General features: G+C 47.5%; 1 protein-coding gene across 4 annotated transcripts; it reads right to left on the reverse strand.

Moving 5' to 3' along the window:
* Positions 1-10,455: 10,455 nt before the first annotated feature.
* Positions 10,456-22,225, reverse strand: LOC126018100 (RNA-binding protein 4B). Of its 4 annotated transcripts, none has more exons than XR_007498911.1 (4): positions 20,983-21,406; positions 13,290-13,963; positions 10,734-10,873; positions 10,456-10,579 (listed from the first exon to the last, which is right to left on the reverse strand). XR_007498911.1 is itself a non-coding variant. In XM_049780206.1 (4 exons), the coding sequence occupies exons 2-4, from the start codon at positions 21,392-21,394 to the stop codon at positions 10,765-10,767; spliced, it is 1,137 nt and encodes a 378-aa protein (XP_049636163.1). In that variant the 5' UTR covers positions 21,395-21,406; positions 22,087-22,225; the 3' UTR covers positions 10,456-10,764. The 4 variants fall into 4 exon arrangements, 3 of the variants coding, with proteins under 3 accessions (XP_049636163.1, XP_049636164.1, XP_049636165.1); XM_049780206.1 differs by adding an exon at positions 22,087-22,225 and having other exon boundaries at positions 10,456-10,873; positions 13,348-13,963; XM_049780207.1 differs by lacking the exon at positions 10,734-10,873.
* Positions 22,226-22,511: the final 286 nt, after the last annotated feature.

Consider the following 22,511-nt stretch of genomic DNA (forward strand, 5'->3'; position numbering starts at 1 on the left):
ATTGTATTTTTGGCTTGGGACCAGCAGCCTTTAGGGGCAGGGGCAGTTCATGACTCTTTGCTTAGAAGTGACCCAGGCTGGGGCCGGGCGGTGGCGCAAGAGGTAAGGTGCCTGCCTTGCCTGCGCTAGCCTTGGACGGACCGAGGTTCAATCCCCTGGTGTCCCATATGGTCCCCCAAGCCAGGAGTGACTTCTGAGCGCATAGCCAGGAGTAATCCCTGAGCGTTACCGGGTGTGGCCCAAAACCAAAAAAAAAGAAGTGACCCAGGGGTCCATATATGCTTGGGACCATATATAATGAGGGGTCCGCCACATATAAAGCAGGCACCTTACCTCTTTTTTTTTTTTTTTTTTGGTTTTTGGGTCACACCCGGCGGTGCTCAGGGGTTACTCCTGGCTGTCTGCTCAGAAATAGCTCCTGGCAGGCACGGGGGACCATATGGGACACTGGGATTCGAACCAACCACCTTTGGTCCTGGATCGGCTGTTTGCAAGGCAAACGCCACTGTGCTATCTCTCCAGGCCCGCACCTTACCTCTTGTACTCCTCTATACTATTTCTGGCCCTTTGTGTGTGTAGTTTGGTTTTTATTGGTTTGGCTTTTGGGCCACACCTATTGGCTCAGGGCTTACTCACTGTGTTCCAGGGCTTGCGGACCATATGTGGAATTTACTTGATCCAGAGTGCAAGGTAATGCTTATCTTTGTTTTCAGGTTCTGCATTAGTTCCCCAACTTGATTTTTTTTTCTTGTTGGGTGTTCTTTTTTGGGGGGAATATACCCAGCAGTGCTCAGGGGTCCCTCCTGGCTCTACCCTCAGAAATCGGTCCTGGCAGGCTCGGGGACCATATGGGATGCCGGGATTTGAACCACCATCCTTCTGCATGCAAGGCAAATGCCTTACCTCCATGTTATCTCTCCTGCCCAACAGCATAACTTTCTAATTACAAGTAGTAGTAAGTTTTTGGTCTGGAGAGATAGAACAGCAGGTACTTGGCATTGCCACCATAGTACCAGTGGGGTGATGCCTGAGGAAGAGCTAGGAGTAAGCCCTGAGCACCACCAAGAGTGGCCTAAAGCAAGCAAAGTAAATTTTTACACTTTATAAAAATATTAGATTCTGCAGGACTGATGTGCCCCTATTTAGGGGCAGTTCTGCCTTAGCCTGTCATAGTCTTTTGGGCAGATGGGAGGTAGAAGCCCTGGCTATAAAGCTGTTCCTTTTAATTGACTGCATGGAGTATAGATAGATTTATAGCTTGGTAAAGCCTCAGTGCTCAAGGCCATAAATTATCCAGGCTGGAACCCTGGGCTCCATTTTAGTTTAGTTTTTAGTAAAAAAAAAAAAAAACAAAACTTAATTCCTTAGTATCCAAATTCATGGATTTATTTTTTTTTTTAAATTTTCAAGGAGGTTGCTCAAAAGTATTGGAACACAAACTGTATAGTTAGTACCTCCCACCACATGGTTCCCCCCATGTAGCTAACTAGCTACATGTAGCTCCCAAAACAAAACAAAAATTTTGTGGGGTTACTCCTGGTTGTGCTCAGGACTTACTCCTGCCAGGCTCTGGCGAGCATATGAGATGCTGGGGATCAAACCTAGGTCAGTCACATGAAAGGAAATGTGTCCTACCCAATATATTATCTCTTCAGCCCCAAGCCAAAACTATTAAAAATTTTCCCACTGGCATAATTGTTACATTGATGGTTGAACAAAATAGCCTCCTTCCAGGCCATAGCCATAGTGTAGCATGTGGGGCGCTTGCCTTGCAGATTCTGACCCTGGTACCCTCTGATCAACCAGGAGCTTGCCCCTGATCTCAGAACCAAGAGTAAGCCCTTCAGGCCAAAAAACCAAAACCAAACAACAAAAAAATATAGCCGCCTTCCCTCATTTCACTCAACTATTGGATTTTATGAGACACTTTGTTGTTCCCTGCAGTGCTCGGGACAGTGGGGTGCTGAGGATCAAACCTAGCATGGCTGCTTGCAAGGCAAGTACCTCATCCCTTCTGCTCTCTCTGGCCATTTGGTTTAGTTTTTTCTTCAGAGACTTAATAAACTAAGTAGGCTTTCAGGCACCCTGAAATTTCTAGAGACAGAACATTTACTTTGCCTGTGTGAAGCTCTGGTTTGGTCCAGCACTGCCAAAGAAGTGGGACTGCAGAGGTGAGGTAGACCAAGGTGCTGGAGTGGGGAAATGGTACTGTGGGGAGTACATGCACCTTGCCTGTGGCCAATACAGGTTTGATTCCTGCACTATATATGAGCCCCTGAGCACCTCTGGGTGCTCCGAAACCAAAAAAAAACCCACCACCTCAATTTCAAAACCCAAAAGTCTCAAGTGCCTGGTACAAGGCACTCTGCATTAGGTCCTGGACACCACTGGGTCCCCTGAGCACTGCTAGATGAAAGCCTGAGGACCCTGTGAGCCTCTCTGAAAGTGGTCCTGGTACACCCAGAACTTCTGGGCTGAACAGCTCTGATCATAGCCCCTGAGCTCTGCTGGGGAGCCTCCCAACAAGGAATATTAAATCTAAAAGATTTTTGATAAATATTTCCTTTAGGCTTAGTGTTGGGCACCTCAAGATAAAGAAATCTGGCTGGAAGAATTGTCAAAGGAAACTTGGGACTGGAGAGAGCTGCACAGCAAATAGACACCTGTTTTTATTGCACAAGGATGACCCAGGTTCAATTCGTGTTATCCCATATGTCCTCCCAAGCACTTCCAGGAGTGATTTTGGATATAGAAACACACCCTACCCCCCGCCCCCATGGATCCATATTCTTATACACTAGTTGATGTAAAAAGGATATTTTTGCTTCTTGGTCATTTGAGGAGGGGGGGGTGGTGGAGGCAACACTCTGTGGTGCTCAGGGATTACTCCTAGCTCTGCACTCAGAAGTTACCCCTGGCAGGCTCAGGATTGGACTTGGTAAGCTGCATGCAAGGCAAACACCCTACCTACTGTGCTATCGCTCTGGTCTGTTTCTTGTTCTTGTTTGGAGAAAATCGTACCAGTTGCTGGAGCCCAAAGCGTGTCTTCAGTTCCTGTTGTTTCCTTGACTTTACTGCAGTCATTTTCTGTCTTTCCAGACCTTTTGATCCCACTAAAAATTATAATTGTTTCAATTTTTTTTAATTGTTTCAATTTTTTGTTCACCATTTTATTTATTTATTTTTGGCTTTTGGGCCACACCTGTAAGGCACTCAGGAGCCACTCCTGGCTCTGCACTCAGAAATAACTCCTGATGGGCTCAGGGGACCATATAGGATGCTGGGTATCGAACCTGGGTCCATTTGGGTGTGCTGAGTGCAAGGCAGATGCCCTACCACTGTGATATCGCTCCAGCCCCTTTTCTCCACCATTTTAGTAGTCTCACTTCCTTATCTACATTGAAATCCGGTTGTTCTCATTCCTTTGCCTCTACCATCAATTTCCTCGAGCCTGGGGCCAGCTTGTCCTCGGAATAGGTCCCTGGTTCATTTATGCTCCTGCTCATCTCCTTCCCTTGCACTTACTCATCTAACATGCTTCATCCATCACTAAGAGAAGTTAAAGTGGGGCCGGACAGGTAGTAAAGTGAGTAAGGTTCATGTCTTGCATGCATCTACCTGGTTTTGATCCTCAGCACTATATATGATCTCCTGAATCCCACTAGGAACGGCTTCTGAATGCAAAGCCAGGAGCAAACGCTGAGCATATAGCCAGGGTTGGACCAAAAAATAAAATAAAGGGCCCGGAGAGATAGCACAGCGGCGTTTGCCTTGCAAGCAGCCGATCCAGATCCAAAGGTGATTGGTTCGAATCCCGGTGTCCCACATGGTCCCCCGTACCTGCCAGGAGCTATTTCTGAGCAGACAGCCAGGAGTAACCCCTGAGCATCGCCGGGTGTGACCCAAAAACCAAAATAGAATAAAATAAAGCAAATAAAAAAACACAAGCTACCACTACAATGATGGCTGTACCTGGGAATGGTTTGATCTCGGTTCTGTTGTGGCCTTAGCAGGCAGATAACTGGTAACTGAGGCCACCCTGGAGGCACTGGAACTAGAGGGTTTCCTCTACTGAAGCTGAATGTCAGCATAGCACTTGCCTGGCCCCAAATTGCATCCCTGGCACCATGCTCCCGGAAACTATATATAATGAGCAGAGGATGTAGGTAGGCTCAGTGGTAGGTCATGTGTTTCACATGGGTTCAGGGAAACGATCTTAAGGCAAAGTGGACTAGGTCCCCTGAGAGCCCAAGAGCGGGGTTTGTGGTTCTGGTGATTGGGCAGGAAACTCCCCAGCTTCAGGATTTGGACATCCCTTTCATCTAGCTGTGTCAGCATCAGTTTGAAACCTGTGTCAAGGCCTCCCCACAGCTAGAATTTAGGGGGATCGACCTGGAAGGTTGGGGCCCTGTCCTTCCTTCACTTGCTTGCATCACCATAATTTTAGTGAACTGATATGCTACCTTTTTGGAAGACGCCACCAGTGTAAGTTCTGTGGGGCCTACTGGAAGCTCACATTTCAGCCATTAGAGAGTGCAGAGCTCCCAGGTCCCACCTGCAGGGCATATCCAAGGTATGGAGGGCCAGGTGCCCAGAAGGCCTCAGTGTTCCTGTGGTAGTTTGGTACTAACCCCAAGAGGGATCAGAATGGAACTTTTCCCCAAATACTTTACTCTGAGCTGGACATGGCTATTTCCACCTGCAGTCTGGCTTATCCTGACGTTTGACCCTTTCCACTTGCCTTTTCCCAGAACAGTTTCTTGCTATTGGGACAGCACTGGAATGCGAGGGCCAGTTTTCCTATCCCCGTTGTTGATGTGTTCATGCGTGCATGCATGTGTGCGTGTTCCAAATAATTTAATCTTTCAAGACCTGGTGGTACCTTGCTCCACATGAGGGCCAAGAATGTTTCCCCATTGGAGTTTTGTGACTGAGTAAAGGATGAACCATTTTGGTGTGAGCTTGACCGGGACTTTCAGAAGGCCAGAGACAATATAAAACAAAATCATATCCACCAGGCCTGTCCCTCTTATGTGGCATTCCTGGATATTTCTATTTCCAGTGCTCCCGATCACGCCCCATATTTCCTTGGGCGAGAAGCTTCACCACTGAGGACCTGGACCACCACAAGGCCAGGCTTGGATAAGCTACAGCTTCTCCAGGCTCCTTCATAGCCAGCAGCTATAGGGTCCCAAGGGGCAAGTTTTTTTGTTTTGTTTTGTTTTGTTTTTGGGTGGCGTGGCTCTAGGCTCAAAAATAGCTCCTGGCAGGCTCGGGGGATCATATGGGATGCCAGGATTCAAACCACGCTCCTGCATGCAAGACAAAAGCCCTACCTCCATGCTATCTATCTCTGGCCCAAGGGGCAAGTTTTTAAAAATTTATTTCACATAGCTGGTGTTTTGTGTTAATTAAAAAGTTAAGCTGTGGGCCCAGAGAGATAGCACAGCGGCATTTGCCTTCCAAGCAGCCGATCCAGGACCAAAGGTGGTTGGTTCGAGTCCCGGTGTCCCATATGGTCCCCCGTGCCTGCCAGGAGCTATTTCTGAGCAGACAGCCAGGAGTAACCCCTGAGCACTGCCGGGTGTGGCCCAAAAACCAAAAAAAAAAAAAAAAAAAAAAAAAGTTAAGCTGTAAGATCTAACACTAAAAGATCTATAGGTCATTTACAAAATATTGGACCAGAGCAAGAGTCCAGTTGGTTAGATGTTTGCCTTGCACATTGCCAACCAGGATCTGACCCCCCAGCTCCCCTATGTTCTCAAGCCAGTCAGTAGAGATTCCTCAGCACAGAGCCAGAAAGCCATGAGCACTAGTGGGTGTGTCCGAAAACCAAAGCAAACGGAATTTATGTGATGGTGCTGTGGTTTACAACTGTATCATAGTTGAGCTTCAGGCACACAATGTTCCAGTACCAGTCCCCGACCAGTGTACCCAGATTCTTTTCCAGCCTCCACCCCGTCCCAGAGGCAAGCTTTCTGTGCTTCTGCTGGCCTAGAAGGCTGGCTAAGGCTTGGGCCACTGCCAGAGCTTTCACCAGCAGTGACTCAGTCTGTGGTGCTCCACCTCGTGAAGGGATTACAGTAGAATATCCACCATGACCACCACCAGGGGCAGGGTGCTTTTCCGAAATGCTGCAACCAGGATGGGCTGGGCTTGGGAGGTGCCCAGAATCCCCCTCGAACAGTGGAAATAAATGCACCCGGAGGTGCAAGAACACTGGCTAAGGTGCTGGCCTTTGTGTATGCTCACCTCAGGTTCAAGCCTCTACCAGATACCGTACCGAGTTCCACCTGAGTCATCTCTGAACAATCAGGGGTAAACCCTGCTAGGTGTTGTGGCTCCCCATCAACTGGACTGGCTTCATGATAGAAGGGAGTTCTGTTACATATAAGAGATAATCATTTCTGTTCTGAACAGAGTGAACCTTGGGTGAGGAGTTAGTTCAGTGGTGAAGCCATATGTCTGAGGCCTTGAGTTCAATCCTTCGTAACCTCCTCCAAATCTAATCCTTTTATTCCAAATCTTAAAATTTCATTCCACCACCGAGGATCCTTTTTTCCCCCCAGTGGTGGTGGACACACCTGCCCATCCCCAAGTTATTCCTGACAAGCTTGGGGCCATATGAGATGCCAGATACCGAACCTAGGTCAGACATGTGCAAGGCAAATGCCCTACCCACTGCGATTGCTCTGGCCCCACAGTTCCCTTCCTGAGTCCAGATCAGGGGCCTTTAATGTGAAACATCTTTGTTCCATCCCCCTATAACCAGCATATATACATGTATGTATTTAGGGTCACTTCCAGCTACTGCCTAGCCTTGTTCAGTCCGCAAACTTTGTGGTACTTGAGGACTACCACACCCAGGGGGACCAGTACTACGGATCTAGTTCAAGGCCTTGCACATTCTAGGCATATACTGTATCACCTGCATGATCTCCCTTGCCCAATTTTATTTTTTGGTTTTGGGGCCACACCTAGGGGTGCTCAGGAGTTACTCCTGGCTCTATGCTGAGAAATCACTCCTGGCAGACTTGGGGGATCCTATGGGATGCTGAGGATCAAAACCATGTCAACCACATGCAAGGAAAATGCCCTATCCACTGTGCTATCGCTCTGGCCCTCCAATTATTAATTTTATAGTGTTCTGTACTTGTCCTTAGTATTCAATGCAGACAGAATTAACTTTAGTGGGGTTAAGAGTACAGTGGATATAGGAGATGGCCTTGCACACAGCCAATTCAGATTTGATCTCTGGCACCCTATATTGTCCTCTGAGCACTGCCATGTGTTGCCCAACCCCATCCGACAAAAACAAAGCAATGTTTTCTCTACTACAAATCACATTCTCATTTCCCAACTCCTAGCTCATAGCACAAATAAAATCACTAGTTTAATGAATTCAGAAGCCTCTGGAAAAGAACTCATGGAATTTTAAAACAGAAACCTTGAAAATAAAAGGGGCAATTCACACTGCAGATTTTCTTATGTAAGGATTTGAGTTTAGATATAATGTATTTGTTTATGTTCAGTAGAGCTCTTCAGATTGGCTGAAAACGAACTCTCTCCTATCACATTTTAGAAAGGAATGAAAGGATTTTCTAAGGGAAAATAAGATTCGACAAGGCCTTTTCCTCCTACGAGAAACTTTCCCATCTGAATTGTGCTGTCTGATATAGTGACCATGATCCATCCACATGTGGCTAAGTTATTAAATATAAAAATCTAGTTTCTTTGCCACACTTCAGGTGCTCAAAAGTCACAGATAACTTAGTGGCTACACTGACAGCACAGATAAACTTCCAAAGTTGCCAAAGGTTTATTGGATATACTGAAATAGAATTTTTTAACAGAACCTAGTTGTTCCTCTGCTTAAGTCCTACTAATGAAACACAGGTAGTCAGGATGTGCTAAACTGCTATATATTTATTTATTTATTTATTTATTTATTTATTGTTTTTTTGGGGCTAGACCCGATGACGTTCAGGGGTTACTCCTGGTTATGTGCTCAGAAATCACTCCTGCGTGGGCAACCATATGTGATGCCGGGAGATCAAACCAGTCTCTCCTAGGGTAGCGCGGGCAAGGCAGATGCCTTACCGCTTGCGCCACCATTCTGGCCCCATAAACTGCTATGTTAAGTGCATCAAAATAACACTCCATGGGGCCGGAGAGATCTCACAGAGGTAGTGCATTTGCCTTGCATGCAGGACGGTAGTTAGAATCCCGTCATCCCATATGGACCCCTAAGCCTGCCAGGAGCGATTTCTGAGCGAAGAGCTGGGAGTAAAACCTGAGCACTGATGGGTGTGACCCAAAAACCAAAAAAATAAAATAAAAATAACACCCCATGGGTAAACATAGATGAGAAGGCCAGAGAAAGTGCGGAAGAAGGTGCCCAGCATACCATATGATCTTCACAGCATTGCCAGAAGTGATCGCTATGCAACAAATGATCTTTACAGAAGAGCCAGAGCAAAAGTACAGCAGAAAGGGTATATGCCTGTATATGGTTGACCTGGGTTTTATCCCCAGCATCCCATATAGTCCAAGCCCACAAGGAGTCATGAACCCTGTTCACATGGCTCAAAACAAAAACAAAAATTTACCCATCAAAATTCCAATACAGAATCAAGGCTTAGCAGGCACATCTTTAGCTACTTACAGGTATATGAGTAATATAATGCCAATAATTTTCGGGCCACATCCATTTACAAATTACTCCTGGCTCTTGCAGGCCTGGGGAACTTTATGGGGTGCTAGGATTGAACCCAGCCAGATGTGTCAAGGCAAGTGCCCTACTCACTGTACTATCTTCCTGGTCTTTTAATATTTTTAAGAAGCTCTAGAGACAGCATTTTTTTCTTTTTTTTTAGAGACGGCATTTTATAGTAATATTTCAGCTAATCAATACTCAATGTACACAACTGCTCAAAATCCTGATATATGCTTCTCTTTTAAACTATACCATCATTTTAGCAGAATATTTAATACTATAAAAAAAGAATATTTAATACTAGCAAACTATCAATACCATGCCAAGAGATTTCCAAAAGCTGTTGAATTTTTGTTTCATATATATAGTACCTAGTGTTCAGGGGGTCCTCTTAGTGCCAGAGATTGAACCTAGGATTCTGCATGCAGAGCATGCGATTAAGGCCATTGGAACTATCTCCTGGTCCCTTCACCAAAAAATGAATTTACACGGGGATGGAGCAATAGCATAGCAATACTGCGTTTGCCTTGCATGCTGCCAACCCGGGACGGACCCGGGTTTGATCCCCGGCACCCATTTAGTTCCCTGAGCCTGACAGGAGAAATTTCTGAGTGCAGAGCCAGGAGTAACCCCTGAGCACTGCTGTGTGTGACCCAAAAAAAAAAAAAAAATTAAAAAGAAAATTATGCTTTGTATACTGTGAAGTTAAACTGAGACAACATAATAGAGGCTTGGTGATTTTCTCAGTCAGCTTTTCCCAGCTCAGGGTTCTCTCTGACAGTTTTTTTCTTTTTCTTTCGTCTTTTCTTTCTTCTTTCTCTCTTTTCCTTCCTTCCTTCCTTCTTCCTCCCTCCCTCCCTTTCTTTTTTTTTTTGTTTTTGTTTTTTGGGTCACACCCGGCAGTGCTCAGGGGTTACTCCTGGCTCCATGCTCAGAAATCACTCCCGGTAGGCTCGGGGGACCATATGGGATGCCGGATTTGAACCAATGACCTTCTGCATGAAAGGCAAACGCCTTACCTCCATGCTATCTCTCTGGCCCCCCCTTTTTTTCTTTCTTACCACCAATGCTAGTTGCCCTTTAGTTGGAAAATGTTGAGGGGCTCAGAAAAGGGAGCTGACCATGTTTATCAATGTCCCCAAATGCTGGCTAATTTCTCCCAGGCCAGAAGAGCTATTAATTGCCTAAAACTTTTCTGCTTCAGCACAACTGGGAAAGAACCAGAATTATAGGCCAATAAGTCAGACAAACACAGAAAGTGTTAAACGTTTATTTGTCAAAAATACTAAAAAAAAAAAAAAAAAAAGGTGGGAAGGGCGGAGTCAAACAAGGCTAAATTTCAGCTAATGCTGTGCCACGATCACAGGTCAGACATAAAAAAACAAAAACAAAAACAAAAGAACAACAACCCCCCACCCAAACCCCAATGGTCCTAGCAGTTTCAGAAGATTAGCTTCAATGTGAGTCTGGAGCTAACAAGAGAGAAGGTTGCTTGCCACTACATGGTCATTTTAATGGGAAAGGAGATGTTGCAGGGAAAGACAGGGAGAAGGGTTCAACTCCTAAGGAAAGCAAGATCAGAGGGGCGCCACTGTACAGGAAAAGGGGTGCCAGCATAATCCTTACCTAGGGCTGCTCAGAGGCTGAGACTAGGAGGAACAGACTGAAAGGCTACAGGACTAGTAACAGGAGGAAAGAAAAGTCACCTTAGAAGAATTAAATTAAGAAAGAAAACATAGTTGGTCACAAACTCCTTTGTTTACTGAAACATGAAGCAATGGAAACATCCCGGCAAAGGGGACCGCGCGGAGCAAGTTCTCATATATGACCGCAGCCCGAGGGTTCAGTCCGCAATTATCCTACCTGAAAGAGAGCACAACACAAGAGGCTTACACAGTGCCTGGAGAGCAGCGTGGCTCCGAGTACAAGGCCCTGGTCCCGTCCTGTATTCCAGGGGAAAAAAAAGAACAAAACAACACCAAGTCAGACTAGATTCCCACTCATGTCAGGTAATTACCTAGGCATCTACTGGGGCTAGATGCTGACATCTACTGGAGCCGGGTACAGAGGGCTGCAAGCTCCCTGGAAGATGCTGGAGGGAGAAACACAACTCTGCTACGGTCTTTCAGGTAAGGCCCCGTGACAGGGCTACTGCAGCTGCAACGAAGAGCATTAAATCTGGAGTCCGGGGAAGGTGGAAGATGTCAAAAATGGCCAACTGCATTATTCTACATTGGTCTCAATTTTTAATCTCCATTAAAGAATTTCACAAATTGCAATCACCCAAGGTCTCATGGAGTAGTTCATTCAGCTTCCTGAATGTTACACTGCTGCAATTAGCTAATTCCTGTGCTGCCACTTAACAAGCTTTCCTTACCCAGTTAAAAGAAATAATTTTAAAATTCTCCAGTTCGGGCCGAGAGATAGCATGGAGGTGGGGCGTTTGCCTTGCATGCGGAAGGACGGTGGTTCAAATCCTGGCATCCCATATGGTTCCCTGTGCCTGCCAGGGTGATTTCCGAGCCTAGAGCCAGGAATAATCCCTGAGTACTTCTGGGTGTGACCCAAAAACAAAAAATAAAAAAAAATAAATTTCACTAAAAAGAGTTAAGTTGGGCCTGAGCGATAGCACATCGTAGAGCAGTTGATTGCCTTGTACACGGCCAACCATGGACAGACCTGGGTTTGATTTCTGGCATCCCATATAGTCCCAGGACCCAAGCTTACTAGGAGATTTCTAAGTGCAGAGTCTGGCGTAACCCCAGAGCACCACTAGCTGTGCCCCCCCCCAAACAAAACCAAACAAAACCAAAAAAGAGGAAAGTTGAATTATCACTTGTTTGCGATTGAGATTCACTTTACAGTACCCTAGCAATAGCCCTTTAAAGACCATAATGGGGCTAGAGAAATAGTACAGAGCCTGTACACAGATGACCTGGGTTCGAGCCTGACCATCCCATGATTCCTGAGTCATGGCCTGGTGTTCCCCAAAACGAAACACAATCCCACAATATACTAATACTTTGAAATATATGAGAGAAACAAGTTATCCATTTCTCTGATACCACTGTCCTTCAGAGTCATTTCCCACTCCACTGCATATGAAGCTGTACTAAAAGTAAAATTAATGACAAAACTAAACAAGCTTACATATGAACACACTTGTACACACTGGAACCAAGACTTGCTCCTCAGACAGGTTTAACAATGAACTCAACACAAAAAGGGAAAATTCCTAGTTACTTTTATTTTATTTTTTTTGGTTTTTGGGCCACACCCGGCAGTGCTCAGGGGTTACTCCTGGCTGTCTGCTCAGAAATAGCTCCTGGCAGGCACAGGGGACCATATGGGACACCGGGATTCGAACCAACCACCTTTGGTCCTGGATTGGCTGCTTGCAAGGCAAACACCGCTGTGCTATCTCTCCGGGCCCTAGAGTTACTTTTATGCACATACTCATACTCAGAAATGGTAGGAACTGTTGAACCTTGCCAATGGGCCTCCCAGGTAAGCAAGTGAACCTCAATTTTAAGGTGTAAGGAAAACCTGGAAACATGATGCCACGTCGTCCGGAGGAAGAATGACCAATCCCTAGGAGCCCCTATTCCAGCCATTTTGACCTTCCTGTTACGGCCTCTTCTGAAGGAGTGGAACATTCCGAGTTACAAAGTGATTTTATAAACATCAGAGTATTACACGTGTTCCTCTCCAACAAAATTGGTGGAAGTAGTGGAAACCACCAGGTTCTCAAGGACAGTTCGGAATATAGGTAAGTGCTTGTGCACAGCAAGCTTTGGGTTTCTAAAAATGAAAATATTTAGCTTTCAAGCATGTGCCTTAGAGCTAAGAACTTAAATTAGAAAGGACATTTTAATTGGCTTATAGTAATATGCAAGCAGTACTTTTATTAGCAAGTTGAAAGGCCAAATTAGGAAGCTCGCTGGGACATTTGTTGGCTCCTGAATATGCAAGCTTGAGTTGATAGTACAGTGATCTGTGGCTGTTTTGGAATAAGCCAGGCTTTTGAATTTCAATTCTAGCCTCTGCTAGCCTCAGTTTTTGATTTAGTTTAGTAAATACTATTTACTAAATGTTATTGCAGAGTACAACACAATGAAACAATAGACCACATGTCAACATGTCCCAAACTTAATTCTTTCTGTAAACAGTTCTCTTTACACCAATTTGACCCATAACACAGTCTGCTCTGCCTTCAGAAGGAATAAGTAGGCTGGACTATCTAAGCTCGTTAGATTTGGGGCCGGAGAGTACAGAGGATGAAACATTTGTCTGGCACCAGCCTGGGCTTTATCCCCAGCATCCCATATGGTCCCCCAAGCACGCTAGGAGTGATCCATGAGTGCAGAGCCAGGAGAAAACCCTGAGCACTACTGGGTATGGCCTAAAAACAAACTCCCTGACCACTGCTGGATGTGGCCCCCAAACATAAACATCTCATAGGTACCATACACCCAACCCACTGTCTACATCCGTATGTGACTCAAACTGCCTTTGAAGCATGGATCTCTTTCAAAGTATTAAACACTTCCAACAGCACCCACCCTGCTCTCACCTCCAGTTTTTAAAAGGCGGAGTACCGTGCACGGTCCACATACTGCTCCCGCTCGTACCGGGCCATGTCGTACAGGGAATTCCGTGCTGCCGCAGATGCCTGAGACATCTCACTCTCTGGCCCATAACCGTAGCCCTCTCCAACAGTGGGGAGCACAGCTGCAGTGCGACGCAGGGGGCTTCTGTCCCTTCCGTAATAGGAGGTGGTGGCAGCGGCGGCAGCCATAGCTGCTGAGGTGGCGGCAGCACCGGAGTTCGGCAACAGATGCCTGTCGTAGGGGTCAACAGAGGAGGAATTGAGGTGACCAGTCACAGCTGTGTTCTGGACCTGAGGCAGATGGGACATGGACTGATCGGCGTAGTTGTAGGCGGAAGCCGCTGCTGCTGCCGCCACTGCCTCATATGAGCGGACCCGGTAACGCTTATAGTAGTCGAGTGCCCCGTAAGCGTCATTGTAGTACATGGACTCTCCGTAGCCCATGGTGTAAGGCGTGCGCACAGCTCCATACTGTTCGTTATACTGCTCGGTGAAGTCCGCCACACGGCCCGAACGGTCCACCGGGCACTCTTTAGACCAGTGCCCTTCTTTCCCGCACCTATAGCAGCCACTCTGGTCTCCCATCCCGGGCGCAGTCCGAAGCCGGCTGGTGGACAGCTGCACGTGCATCCTTTTGCCTTGAGGAAAACATGTGAGAAGATTGTCAAGATTTTCTATTCTTCCCCAAAGGAAAATGAACTGATTGGCATAATGAATTAAGTTTCAGGGTACGTTTCAAATTAACCACACTACCTCTGGTCCCCTCCAAAAATAGGTTGAGACTGTAATAGATGAGATGAGAACTGACCCAATGTATACCCCATATGTATGAATACTCTATAATTTAGACCTGCAGGATTACAAATCCTTTAAAGTTCAAACGCCTAGTGACTCATCTTGCCACAGGCAACAATTATGCTAAATCCTAAAGTTAGAGAATCCATGTGCCAATCCAGAGACCTTCAAGTACATTTCTAGTTAGTTTTTTTTTTGGGCCACACCTGGTGATGCTCGGGGGTTACTCCTGGCTAGGGGAACCATATGGGACGCCGGGGGATCGAACCATGGCCCGTCCTAGACTGGCACATGCAAGGCAGACACTTTACGCCCTGTGCCATGGCTCCGGCCCCTCTAATTAATTTTTGGTTTTGGGGCCACCTCTGGTAGTGCTCAGAGGATGATAAGATTCAAATTTGTGGGGGCCAGAGCGATAGCATGGAGGTAGGGCATTTGCCTTGCATGCAGAAGGATGGTGGTTCGAATCCCGGAATTCCATATGGTTCCTCGAGCCTGCCAGGAGCGATTTCTGAGTGTAGAGCCAGGAGGAACCCCTGCGCTGCTGGGTGTGACCCAAAAACCAAAAAAATAATTCCAATACTGTGGATGGAATTAAGGTTGGCAGCATGCAAGGCAAGTGGCTTAATTCTGTACTATCTTTCTGGTCTTAGTACATTTTTTGTTCTGTTTTGTTTTTGAGTCACACCCGGCAGCACTCAGGGGTTACTCCTGGCTCTACACTCAGAAATCACTCCTGGCAGGCTCAGGGGACCATATGGGATGCCAGGATTCGAACCACCGTCCTTCTGCATGAAAGGCAAATGCCTTACCTCCATGCTATCTCTCTGGCCCCTACAATCATATTTGTAATCACGGTGTTTAAATAAAGATAATTTAAAAAAATGTACTTGGGGCCGGAGAGATAGCGTAGAGCCAGGAGTAACCCCTGAGCGCTGCTGGGTGTGATCCAAAAACCAAAAACCAACAAACAAATATGATTGTAGTTGTATGATTTCAGTCATGTAAAGAACACCTGTCTTCACCAGTGCAACATTCCCACCACCAATGTCCCAAATCTCCCTCCTCCCCACCCCACCCACACATGTACTCAAGACAGGCTTTCTACTTCCCTCATTCATTCACATTGTTAGGATAGTTCTCAATGTAGTTATTTCTCTAACTATACTTATCATTCTGTGGTGAGCTTCATGAAGTGAGCTGGAACTTCCAGCTCTTCTCCCTTTTGTCTCTGAAAATTATTTAAATTTAAAGAAAAAAATTCAACAAGTTTAAGAAAGCTTATATACTGAGTTCATGTTTTTGTTTTTTGGCTACAGTCAACAATGCTCAGGGTTACTACTCCTGGCTCTGTACTCAAGATCGAACCTGGGTCAGCCACATATAAGTCACATACAAGTACCTCCATGCTTTTGAACAATAGAGGCCAGCGATGATCTTTCCTACATCCAACTTTCATGATTGCAGTGGTCCTCAAACTATGGCCCGCAGGCCACATATTGTATTTGTATCTGTTTTGTTTCTTCATTGCAAAATAAGATATATGCAGTGTGCATAAGAATTCGTTCATAAGTTTTATTTTTACTATAGTCAGACCCTCCAATGGTCTGAGGGACAGTGAACTGGCCCCCTGTTTAAAAAGTTTGAGGACCCCTGATTAGAGGATAGTATCCTAAGTTTATGAACAGTTGTGGCAAAATCTACTTTGAAAGTAATTAAAAATTGATCTGCGATCATTTCTTGTTTTGGTGGCACACAACTGTTCATGTTCAGGGGTTACTACTGGCTCTGTACTCAGGAATCACTCCTGGTGAACTCAAGGAACCATGAAATGCTTAAACTGGTTGACTCTGTGAAGGCTGTACTTGCTATACTAACTCTCCTGTCCCTGCAAATAGTTTTAAAAATCTATCTACTTTCTAAATACTATAACTTGGCTTCTAATTTTAAGCCCCCTAAAATTCTTCCAGTAACTAAAAAAGTACTGTTTCTTTGTTACCTTGAGGAATCAGGGAAAAGATAAAAACTACCTCCTACCACGCTTTCCCATTGGAGAGAACAGCTCCTCAAAGATTTTGAGAGCTCCTTCAAGTTACCAAAACATGCAGTCAACATTTTACAGAAAGTCTCCTCTTCCCTTGCCCAAAAATGTTTTCATTTGAGAGCTAGAATGGAAAAGCTTAATTAATACTGGGATGTACATTATTGGGGAGAAGGAAGACACTTGAACTCCAATTGAACTGTCCCAAATTACTACTTGGAAACACTTCTTTAGGATTTTCCAATGCAAACTGCTTACTCAGTATCAAGTCAGGTCACTGATGCTTGTGGAAAGAGAACAAAATCTCAAACACCCAATTATACTCAAATTCTGCTAGCTTGGGGCCGGCGAGGTGGCGCTAGAGGTAAGGTGTCTGCCTTGCAAGCGCTAGCCAAGGAACGACCGCGGTTTGATTCCCCGGTGTCCCATATGGTCGGGGCAATTTCTGAGTGCTTAGCCAGGAGTAACCCCTGAGCATCAAACAGGTGTGGCCCGAAAAAAAATAACAAAAAAAAAAAATTCTGCTACTTGTTTTTGGGGGGAGGGGAGTTGGCCCACAACCGGTGACGCTCGCTCAGAAATCACTCTTGGCTTGGGAGACCATCTGGGACGCTGGGGATCAATAACCGAGGTCCGTCCTGGGTCAGCCGCATGCAAGGCAAATGCCCTACCACTGCGCTATCGGTCCGGCCCCAAATTCTGCTACTTTCTAATGGCATCATCGAGGAAGATCCAAAAGGGACCTGAATTTGTATCGGGCATGTGATACAAAGCACAAAGGGCACTTACCTTGCATGTGGCATAACCAGGTTCGATCCTCTGCCTTACCCTAGCCAGAAGTATGCCCTGAGCATCTTTCCTTTTCCCAAAAAGAAAAGAGTATGACTCTTTAGGAGATAAGTCTAAAAGAGGCAGCGAAAGGACAGGTGCCGGTTTGAAACAGCATCCTACATGGACCCGAGTCTGCCAGGAGCAACTTCTGAACGCAGAGCCAGGAATAACCGGAGTGCCATTGGTTGTGACCCAAAAAACCCAAAAACAAAACAAAACAAAAGAGGCAAGGCTATAGAGAGCTCAAAGGGATGGGGCGTATTCTTTGCCTGAAAAGCCTGAGCTTGATCCCTAGCACTGTAAGGACTTGGTGAGTGTGGCACAGGCATCACCAGATGGTGACCCAACACTTGAAAAACAAATCAAAACAATAAAACTAGTGACACAGAGGTGTCTGGATTGTATTTTTGTGGAACTGCAAATCTGGCTCATACTTTTTGGTGGTTGTTTTGGGGCCATGCATAGTAGTGTACATGACTTACTTTTGGTTCTTGGGTTTACAGATCACTACTGTCTTTGTTCAGGGGATCCTGGGACCAAACTTGGATGAGAAGCTTACAATGTAAGTATCTTAACCTCTGTACTCTCTCTCTGATCCAGCCCAATGCTTTAAAGACTAACTAAATGGCAGGTCAAGCTAATGCTAACTCTCCCTTATCATCTGATTAGCGAAGAACTACAATGTCCCAAGAGATAGAACAGAGGGGAAGGCATCTGCCTTAAAAGGATCTCACTCGGGATTGGTCTCTGGTACTTCCTCCGAACTCTGCCAAAGTACAGAATGATCCCTTAGTACTGATGAGTATGGCACCGCAACCCCAAGATACTATGAGGGACCAAAGTGCAGGTAGGGCTATTTGGCCTTGCACCCTATATGGTTCTGAGCCCTGCTAGAAGTGATCATCTCTAAGCAGAGCCAGGAGAATGTACTGAGCACCACTGGGGTGAATCAAAACATAAGCAAGACTCTGAGCAATGGAAGTGAGCACCTATGACTTTTGCCTTGTGCTTTAAGGAGCAGCTAAGAGATAGCATGGAAGTAAGGCGTTTGCCTTGCATACAGAAGAGCGGTGGTTCAAATCCCAGCATCCATATGGTCCCCTGAGCCTGCCAGGAGTGATTTCTGAGTGTAGAGCTAGGAGTGACTCCTGAGAGCTGCTGGGTCTGACCCCAAAACCAAAACCAAACAAAAAAAGGAACAGATAGACAAGAGCACTTGGCAGAGGAGGACATTTGCCTTGCATGCAGAAGGACAGTGGTTCGAATCCCAGCATCCCATATGGTCCCCCGAGCCTGCCAGGATCGATTTCTGAGCATAGAGCTAGGAGTAAAACTTGAGCACTGCCAGGTATGACCCAAAAACCAAAAAAAAAAAAAAAAAAAAAAAAAAGAATCACTCCTAGTGAGGCCAGAGGGGACTATATAGGATGCTGAGGATTGAACCCAGATGGCCACATGCAAGGCAAACACCCTACCCACTGTGCTATCACTCTGGCCCTCTTTCCATGTTTGTTTTTGGTTTTGGGCCACATCCGGTGGCACTCATGAGTTACTCCTGGCAGGCTTCAGGCTCTGGAGACCATATGGGATGTTGGGGATTAAACAAGGTTGGCTGCATACAAGGTAAATGCCCTACCTGCTGTGCTATTGCTCCAGCCCCATATTTCCATTTCTTTTTTTTTTCCTTTTGGTTTTTGGGCCACACCCAGTGACGCTCAGGGGTTACCCCAGGCTATGCGCTCAGAAATCGCTCCTGGCTTGGGGGAACATATGGGACGCCAGGGGATTGGACCATGGTCTGTCCTAGGCTAGTGTGGGAAGTCAAATGCCTTACCACTTGCGCCACCCTCTCCGGCCCCCATATTTCCATTTCTTTTCTCACTTTTCTCTAGGCTTAGTACGAACAGAACTTTTTCTTGTTCGTTAGGGTGGTGCTCAGGATTCACTCCTGGTTGTCTTGGGGGACCATATGGGATGCCAGGGATTGAATCTGGTTCAGCCTTCTGTAAGACAAACGCCCTTCCCGCTGTGCTATCACTTCCATACTTTTACCAATCATTTTAATGACACTGGGGAACGAAATGGTATAAACTATGAATTTCTTTGGATGCTCAAAGTGGCTGTCATAAATATCAAGCCCATGATGATGCTAGCAACAAAAAATAGTGTGGAGAATGCACTACTAGAACTTTCTAGGAGTCTGGAAGACAACCAAAAGGGTTAGTCTTCCTGATTTTGATAAAGGATGCCTGGTTTTGACCCCAGGTACCACATGGTCCCCTGAACACCACTGGGAACAACCGTATGAGGTGTGGTCACAACACAAAGCCCAAAGGAAACTTTCTACAATAATGAAAAGAGTAGACGTGAGTTAAGACAGAAACTGCTGGGCCGGAGAGATAGCACAGCGGTGTTTGCCTTGCAAGCAGCCGATCCAGGACCTAAGGTGGTCGGTTCAAATCCGGGTGTCCCATATGGTCCCCCGTGCCTGCCAGGAGCTATTTCTGAGCAAACAGCCAGGAGTAACCCCTGAGCACCGCTGGGTGTGGCCCAAAAACAAACAAACAAACAAACAAACAAAAAGACAGAAATTGCTGGTCTCTGCAACTTGAGTGTTTGAAAAGTGTTAAATACAATGGAGAATCCAAAGTTTAACTTAAATTTACTATATGCTTAGTAGTGACTATGTTAGCACCACTATGGAATTTTCAGACATCTTCTGTGGTACCGATGACATCATATAGTGTTTGTTTATTGGTATATTGGTATAATCACTCAGGCCATAAGAGGCCATTTTGGGGTCTTCAGAACAGTGGGACCACCATACCCATTACTGATACTTTAGAAATATCCTTTCCTATCAAGAGTAGATGGAGTTGAGCTATCTGTAGCATTGCTGTTGACTCTGCTTGTATAGTTTGTTTAAAGAGAGAATGAATAAGATTAAAAGATTCTTATTTTTGTTTTTGTTCTTGGGTCACACCTGGCTGGGCTCAGGGGTTACTCCTGGCTCTATGCTCAGAAGTCGCTCCTGGCAGGCTCAGGGGACCATCTAGGATGCCGGGATTCGAACCAATGTTGGTCCTGGGTTGGCCGCTTGTGAGGCAAATGCCCTACCTCCATGCTCTCTCTCTGGCCCCAGATTAAAAGATTCTTAACAACAACAAAAAAAAAAATCTAAATTTATCATCTTATATATGTATTTAGATATATTTGGTTTGGGCCACACCTGGTAGTGCTCAAGAGATTACTCCTGACTCTGTTCAAGAGTAACAGCTGGTAGGGTTCTGGGGACCATATGGGATGCTGAGGATCAAAATCCAGGACGGCTTCTTGCCAGGCATACATACTTATCACTCAGTCCCCTAAATTTATAATATAGTAACTCTTCTAGATATCTGTCCTGGTGTTTGAGCACAACCTATGACCTCAAAGATTAAAAGAATAAATGCTAAACACGTATTCTTTTATTTTGGTTTTTCTTTCCTGGTCCTACCAAAGAAGGTGGTAAGCCTCTCTGTCCTCCCTCTTACTATTCTGGATCATGAAACTGTCCACAGCACCCAAATGAGTTTTCCTTTATTTTGGGAGCCACACCTGGTGGTGCTCAGAGGTTACTCCTGGCTTTGCACTCAGGAATTATTCCTGTCAGGCTTGGGTACCATATGGGATGCTGGGGACCAAACTCGAGTGGGCCACATGCCGAGGCAAGAGCCTTCCCTACGCACTGTACTCGATAACTTTGGCCCTGAAAGGTTCCAGATCTAAGTGAGTCCAATTTGTGAGTCTAAAACACGATGGAGGACCATCTTGGTCACCCTGAAAAAAGCCAAGTGGCATGCTTCCAAAGACAACCTATTCTTTCTTGCTGAAACTAACTGCGGGTGGCACCCCTGCCAGCCTCACGGGTAGCAGCAGTTCCTTGCCTGGCTCTCGAACTACTGCCCCCCACTCAAGTCTTGCCACCCGAGGCCACCCAGAGCGGTTCACCTTGAAACTCGGTGTTGTCGAGGCCCCTGATGGCCTCCACGGCGTCCTCGGCGCGCTCCATGTGCACGAAGGCGTAGTCTTTGACGATGTCGCACTCGATGACGGGCCCGTACTCCTCGAACTTGGCCCGCAGCTCCTGGTTGGTGCAGGTGGGGCTGATGTTGCCCACGTGCAGCTTGGTGGACGCCTTGCTCTTGTTCTTGCTGGCCTCCACGTTGATGTTGACGCCGTGCAGCTTGTAGTGGTGCAGGTTGCGGATGGCGTCCTCGGCCGCCGTCTTGTCCTCGATGTGCACGAAGCCGTAGTTCTTGATGATGTCGCATTCCAGCACCTTGCCGTACTGCTCGAAGAGGGCGCGGATCTCCTGCTCGGTGGCCTCGCGGGGCAGGTTGCCGATGAACAGCTTCACCATCCTGACAAGAGCCTGGAGAGAGAGACGGAGACAGGGAGACAAGGAGAGAGAGGGAGAGAAGAGGCGGGGCGCCCCAAAGTTAGGGATCGAGGGCGGGAAGCGCCCTCGGGGTTCATGTCCATTGTCAAGCCCCCCTCAAGGGAAAGCAGGCGCTGCCCAGGCACCTCCTCCCTCACGCCCACATTCGGGGTTCGCAATCCCGAGGGGGCGGGAGGGGAAGGTGCGCTGGCCGAGGCTGCTGCACAGGAGCCAGGCAGGGGCGGGTGGCCATCGGGGGTGCGTTCCATTTACCTTTGTGCATGCGCTTCCAGCAAGCAGCGGGGGGGCCCCCCAGCGCCCCCCAAGATCGCCTCAGCGCTCCCGCCTGGGGCCCCACGTTTTGGAGGGAAACTCGTCGCCCGCCTCAGCCTCAGCCCCGCAGCGCCTTCCTTTTGGGGGGGCCGCCCCAAAGCACCCCAAAACCTGCCCCCTAACCAGCCTCACGACGGCCCCCGGCGCCCCAACAAAGACGGGGCGACCCCTGCCCCGCCCCCTCAGGGACGCCGCGCGGCCCCGCCTCCTCCCGTTGTCCGCCCGAGGAGAAGCCCTGAGAGGCGCCGGCTTCGCCCGCCCGAGCTGCGGCCCGGCGCGCGGCTTCGAGCTCCCGCATCACCCCCCCCCCCCCAAGGCTTCGGTCCAACCCCAGCGCACACCTCCCGGTGCTGGCGGCGGCGGCGGCGGCGGCGGCGGCTCCCGCGTCAGAGAGAACCCCACAAAATGGCGACGGCCGCTCGAGCCTCGGCGCGACCGGGCCCCTCGGTCTCGTGCGCGTGCGCGTACGCGCGCGCCAGCGCCCCCCTCACGCACGCGCGCGAGTGCGCGCAGGCTTTGTCCCGCCCCCTCCCCCGCGGCGACCAATCGCGCGGCCGCTGACGAAGGCCCGCCCCCCGCCTCGGCTCCCAGCGGCCCTAGCGCGAGGGCGGGGCCTGTAGGAGGCCACGCCCCTCAGCGCCGGGTTAAGACCGCCCTTGGCCCGGAAAGCCAATCGGAGCGCGGGGAGCGGGAGGCGGGCGCGCTTGCGTCAGAGAGCTCCGGAAGTAAGCGCGGCTGAAGCGAAGCGAAGCGAAGCGGAGCGAGA

This window comes from Suncus etruscus, chromosome 9, assembly GCF_024139225.1.
Source record: "Suncus etruscus isolate mSunEtr1 chromosome 9, mSunEtr1.pri.cur, whole genome shotgun sequence".
NCBI lineage: Eukaryota > Metazoa > Chordata > Mammalia > Eulipotyphla > Soricidae > Suncus > Suncus etruscus.

What these genes read in the sequence shown, in the direction of transcription:
- LOC126018100 (XM_049780206.1), bottom strand. Translation starts at nt 21,394, where the DNA reads ATGGTGAAGCTGTTCATCGGCAACCTGCCCCGCGAGGCCACCGAGCAG. An exon ending in CGACAACACCGAGTTTCAAG is followed by an intron (nt 13,964 to 20,982) that starts GTGAACCGCTCT and finishes GTTTTCCTCAAG; the next exon opens with GCAAAAGGATGCACGTGCAG. An exon ending in TCCCTGTACGACATGGCCCG is followed by an intron (nt 10,874 to 13,347) that starts GTACGAGCGGGA and finishes TCTTCGTTGCAG; the next exon opens with CTGCAGTAGCCCTGTCACGG.